Raw genomic sequence first — 6,346 nt, forward strand, 5'->3', positions numbered from 1 at the left:
TATATATGTGTGTGTGTGTGTGTGTGTGTGTGTGTGTAAAATGTCGATCGCACGGTCTGGAAGCCTCAGGGATGTTATCACTGAATTAATAAAATCCCTGGGACGGAGGGGAGAATGAAATATCAATTCTTCGTGTATTAGTATGGTGATTAGATAATATCAAAAACTGGAATACCGTGCCAGAGGGAGGAAAAGAAAGTGTAAAGAGTGGGGAAGGAGAAAAACAGATAAAGATGAAAGAGGAATAGAGTAAGAGAGTGGTAAAAGAGAGAGAGAACCGTGACTTCAACCTGCTCAGCCCCATTTCTATACCCATGCCATTCAGTCGAGCAGCTTTTCTGATTGCATTACAGATATATCATGATAAATCAACCCATGCTTATTATATTTATTCCACAATAATTTATTTATAACTTTTAGGAGCGGGACACATCTGATGCTGTGCCAAGAAGCCGTGGAACAATCCGGTGAATTAGAAAGAAGCCGGTACGACAAGTGAAGCGGTGTCTTTCGTGTAAGCGCTGAGCCGTACCTGTAACTTTGATAGATTTACTTTTTTTTTTTTGCATTACATCTGGTCCTTGTCATCCAACTGATATGGCAGAGTGCTCTGGATTTCATCACACTCTCTGGCAACAGGAGAATAAATGGTGCACTTCTCTCCTCTCTCTTTTTCTACTCATCCTTTTCGTGACCTTAATGGCTATGCTCCAAAACCATTTAAAGATGAGCTACAGACACAAAGTCTGTTCCAAAAGGTAGGCAGGATAATTAGTGCACTCATGATGCTGACTATATAGGCAGCTCACTATAGCTCAAAAGTATGGTTTATGAGTGCGGAGAGAGATACTGCCCTCTAAAATATCTTCTTTTAGCCAAATTCTTAGGTATTGCTGCATGTATCCATAACAGAAAAGCACTGCAGCGGTAACAAATACCACTGCATATTATATCTAAAATATACCTAAAGTACATTTACTGCAATAAGAATAATTTAATAAGCAATAAATATATTACACAATACAACAACAGAAAGTTTGTTACAAATTCTTTAAAGCACTGATGAAAATAAATTAGTTTTTAATATATAAAGTGTGCTCTATTTGCAATGCTTATTACAGTATCACACTGTTAGCTTAGCAACATGCTAACTTCAACTTCTACTAAAATCAGTTGTGAGTTGAGTGTTCCATGCTGCTCTAAACACTGGATGCCTGTCAAGGTTTTGGAAAGAGGTACTGCCTCCAAAGTGGCATCCTTTGCTTTAGTAACAACTGTTTGAGAGCCCACCTTCAGTCCCTGCAGAGCACTGGAAAATCTGTGGAGGAAGTGTTTGCAGTGACAGTGTGGCTGGACTATCAACACTGTTTACTTCATCTACTGTATGTGTGATGAGAGAGAGAGCTGAATAGGGAATGTGGAGTAAAGCAATGCTGAGAATGGGCCGTGCCTTGGGAGATGAGTCATTTTAATCAGACACAATGTATGGAGGGAAGAAAGAGGGAACAAGTGAGCGGGAAATGGAAGGAGAGAGAAAGCAACATCAGTGGATATCATTGTGTTTTGCATGTACTAGGCTTTTTAACTAGCCTAACCAGTCCTTAGTCAACTAGCTTTGTTTGAAAACCAACTTCAAGCCAACCAGTGGCTATACTGATCAACCAACACCAAACCAGCCTAGACCAATATGGAAATTCATGCAAGTAAGAGCTGCTCTTTCCAAATGGGTGGAGGAGGAGGATGAGTGAGAATTACAGACCAAGGAGGAAAGAATGGACAAAAAATGGAGGTTATGACAGAGTTGAAGGAGAAATGAGTGGAAAGATGAAACATAAGGGTGTGGTGGCAGACGAGCAGACTAAACTTCATGAGGTCAAAGGGGAAACCATGCAGAGCAGCCAGTTTTCAGCATGTGTGCATATAAACATCTGTCAGTTAGGACTGAGATGCCAGGATATGATCCCTGAGCTGCATAATCATATCTGACAGGGAAAACGCTTCAGGTTAAATAAATTAAGTATAGCGCTTAGCTGCTGATGGAGCCAGTTTGGTGTCCAGTGGAAAGATACTGAGCTGTTACTACCTCGGGATCAACACAGATCAAATAAATAGCCTTCCCAAAGTGTCTATACCACAATATGTGTGAAGGCTGAGAGCTTATGATACATACAACACTATAACATTGCACGCACCCATAATAAGAGCTGTTATTAAATGTTATTCTCATCGGAATTATCAAATGTTAAAAAGTCTGTTTCACTCCACCCTGCCCAGCGTCTGTAAGTCTCGACAACATAATTAAACGATCTGTCCACATCACAAAGAGTTTGTTGTAACACCTTCCAGTATGGCATTGCGTGACAATTTTGTCTTACAAAGCTAATGCGAGAATCAGAGGTGGCTGTGTTTAAGCATGTTAATGGATACATCATTTTACGACTTGTTGAAGTGCTTGTGTTTATTAGGGATAACAATTGCGATTGTATTGGATCCCCAACAGAACTCCATAGTCCCAACTTTGTCCTTAATTCAACTGCCTGGCCAAGAGACAAAAACAATAATCGCTAGAAAAGCAGCAGGGAACAAGTCAGGGAGTTTAAAGAAACAAGAGAGCTAGGGTGATGATTTTAGCCGAGAAGAGTCTGGCTCTGTGTTAAACAGAAGAGACTGATATATAATTTGTGCATTTATGCGGCCTACAGATCAGACATAAGAGTAGCTTCCATCTTTGTGTACTACACTGAAATCATAGGCTGTAAATAACCATACTTAACCTTTATGTGGTTTAAATGCTCACAGGGCTTCAGAGAGAGATAGAAAGGTAGAGAACAGGGTCAGAATGATCATCTGCCTAAAATAAACAATAACTTGCAAACTAGCAAAAAAATTCTAAATTTAAAATATATTTTTATTTATTTAAATATAATTCCATATAAAAAAATAATTTTGATATATAATAAACTATTATATTTAATTGCATTACATATTATATAATATTTTAAACACTACATTTAAAATTAAACTATTTATCATGTACATATACTGTATATTTAAAATGTATAATTTTGTTCAATACAATAACATTGTTCAAAAATGTCAGTTCAATGCATAACCAACATAGCAATCACTCGACATCATGCTATAAACAAGACAAACAGCGCTCACATTGTCTGCAAAAGATGTAAAGATCTAGTCTGAACATTTGTAGAAGAGCGGCAGATGGGAGTGAAGACGGAAGGTTAAAAAAAGAAACATCTGTTTTAAGTCTTAGAACTGGTTGTGTTAACCTGAGAACTACTGGGAAACTGTCCACTTTCCTCTTTTCCAAATGTAGCAATGTGTCTGATTCAATATGGAGTTCTGTTTACTAATGGCAAAGAAATCCCCCGCTGGAGGAAAGCACGGAAAAGGATGTGTGATGTAATGTAATGTGCCGCATCTTCTGTCAATCAAGCCAAGGGTGGAGGGAGAACGAGAGACGAAAATAACAACAGTACTATCCCGTGCACAAACCACTAAGGAGTAAGCAAAGTGCTGGAATGAAACACATATCAGACTTTCCTGTCTCTCTCTTTTGATCTCTCTCTCTCTCTGTTGCTGTGCTCACTGGAAGTGCTCAGTGAAGACACTTTCAACAAAAGCTTCTGAAAAATTCATGCTCCAATTTCAACAAAGGAATGTCAAAAGCCATCCCATAAATCTCTCTTTAAAAACACTTCTATGTATAATTAATAGATCCAAAATGTTAATAAATGCCAAAAGGACAAAGGGCAATATTCAGTGAGTAGAGTGAGAGAGCTGGAAGTGGCAGGTTGTGACAGGCTTTGTGGCTCTGCCGAGAAGGGTTTGTAAAACATGACTCATGGATGTCAAAGTCTTCACTAGCGATTGCTAATTTCCCATCGAATTTGTCCCACTTTACTAATCACGCTTTAAAACAAATCCACCCAAACTGTGAAAATACAGTGAAACTCCAATCCTGACCCCGTGCATTTCTGCTGCTGTCCAATAGAGGGAGGAGTTGGAACAGCTGTTGGTGAAACACATGCAGAGAGCTCAAGCCTGCACGTTTCCCAGAAATGTATGTCGAAGCTTTGTTTATAGGATATTTAATTAAAGTGTGTGTAATGTCAACTAGAGCCAGGCTCAGCAGGGCATCACAGGAAGGCTCCAATAATAGGCAAGAAACATCAGCAGTCTTTCCTAATCAACTCATTTTTTTTAAAGCAGCATATTAAGCAGCAGAATTAATAAAATACCACTTATTATATAAAAGAAAGTAAACAAGACTGCCTTGTCGCCTCTTGGGTTTATAAAATACAGACTTGTCAGATTTGATATACTCTCCCATTTATGAATTGGTTATGGTTATAATAATAATACATAGTTTCTTCCTATATATAGTTTCCTAATTGATCATCAGCTACATGGAGCCTCAGAACCTTTTCTGCTCACCTGCAGTCCAGTTTCTCCAGCTCAAAGTGCGGGTTGAAGTTTAGGACGATACGTTGGGATGGTTCGGGCGCTGTGATCACCCATCGACAGTTCTGGTGGGGTGGGTACTCCAGTGGGTAACCGGGTGTGGTGATGTATCCTGCGTCACTGGCATCCAAATGCCCACCACATGGCTCTGTAAAGACAAGAGGTGAAATATGATTCAGCTTCACTCAAATGAACTTCACTGTGAAATGTGTCTAACATAATGTATTTATATTAATTTAAATGCTACTCAGTGGCCATTTTTCAGTTGTTTGAAGTGATTCAGTACACATGAATCAATATGACACAAATGATTCTAATTGAGTGAAAGGAAATAGCTGACCTCTGCTAGTCAATAAGTGAAGCAGTCATGACTTAGCAACTAAAGGCTTTTGTTCTGTGCCCCGACGTTTAATACGAATCAACACAAACTGAGAAATCAAAGAATCTGCTGTGTCCAGTGTCAAACGCGCTTGTCCCAGCTGTCATCTGGTATACAACAATATCACTGACAAGCAATCTGCAAACATTAGGACACAATCTTCAACAGTATCTTCAGAATAAAAACCACTCTATCACACATGACAAGCTATTCAGTGACAGGAAGTGTGTCTGTGTGAGGTCAAAGATCAACCCAATGCTGTGATCAGTCACAAAGATGCCTTTCTGTGTGGAAAGTACATAGAAGCTCATTCTCTCTCTCCCCTGCCTGTGTTTACCATTCTCTTCCCGGACAAGCCCTCGGCTCCCACAGCTCAAATAATTGATATGGCTCTCATTCATTATTGCTCTGATCATAGTATTGAGGCACAGCTGTTTAACTTCGGCTAGAGCGCAACAATGTGAGACGCAACGAACACACATGTTTGAGGAGAGGCAGTGTATAAATGTTTTAAGGTGTGGAGGCACTGAATGGTTCACGATGGCTTTAGGAACTTGCCTAAAGAAGATATTTTGAAGAATGTTTCTTGAACTGTTCTTGATGAAACAAAAAAAGTCACTGGGGTCCAATTATATTGAGGCACAGCTGTTTAACCTCTGCTAGAGCGCTACGATGTCAGCGCGCACCGAACTCACATGTTCGAGGAGAGGCGGTGTATAAATGTTTTAAGGCGCGGAGGCGCTGAATGATTCAAGATGGCTTCAGGAACTTGCCTGGAGAAGATATTTTGAAGAATGTTTCTTGAGCTTTTCTTGTTGATGCAAAGAAAGTCAGTGGAGTTCAATTATGTTTTAGACATATTTTATGGATAAAAGCATTTGAAACATTCTTCAGAATGTCTTCTTTGGGTTCTGCAGAAGTCAGAAAGGTTTGAAATGACATGAGGCTGAGTAAACAAAATCATCATTTCAGGGTGAGCTGTTCCTTTAAAAATGAAACTTCCACTACAATCAAACTGCAGTTGAAAGCATTGCAATCCAAATGTGTAGAACTCAGGCGTTCCAAATCTGTGGGAATCTGTGGAATTCTGTGGTGGCGGATTCCGTGTGGTCCTGCTCATCTTACACCAGCAGTGGCCCAGCAAGGATGGACGTACGGCACGCACTTTGCTGCCGTTACTTGACAATCACAACAAATACACCGCAACCAACATGCACGGAGCTGATGTTCTAGCGTCACACATGGCCCAGTGGGGACGCTGGGAAGGAGTTCAGAGGAAGTGAGGGCTTTGATTGACAGTTTGAGGTCTGTGGCTGTTTTCCACAGCGCTTTCTGTGAACAATTACAACTCATCTGTATTGCACACTTGATCTCTCACACTCAGTCACCGACTTTCTCACCGTCGGAAAACAAGATTGATGTGGTAGGATGCGACCTCTTCATACCTTCCAGATTTACACTGCATTCAAACGATACGGCGACTAA

The 6,346-nt window shown here is 40.1% G+C and overlaps 1 protein-coding gene across 1 annotated transcript in view; it reads right to left on the reverse strand.

Moving 5' to 3' along the window:
* Nucleotides 1–5,262, reverse strand: part of LOC107716756 (neuropilin-2-like) — a 66,472-nt gene extending 61,210 nt beyond the window's left edge. Inside the window, exons 1-2 of the mRNA XM_016523305.1 lie at nt 5,199–5,262; nt 4,456–4,630 (exon numbers count right to left, since the gene is read on the reverse strand). Coding sequence (XP_016378791.1) covers nt 4,456–4,630; nt 5,199–5,262 — 239 coding nt within the window. The remainder of the gene's footprint in view (nt 1–4,455; nt 4,631–5,198) is intronic.
* Nucleotides 5,263–6,346: the final 1,084 nt, after the last annotated feature.

The sequence above is a fragment of the Sinocyclocheilus rhinocerous genome, unplaced genomic scaffold (genome assembly GCF_001515625.1).
Source record: "Sinocyclocheilus rhinocerous isolate Xijiao unplaced genomic scaffold, SAMN03320098_v1.1 scaffold1441, whole genome shotgun sequence".
Taxonomy (NCBI): domain Eukaryota; kingdom Metazoa; phylum Chordata; class Actinopteri; order Cypriniformes; family Cyprinidae; genus Sinocyclocheilus; species Sinocyclocheilus rhinocerous.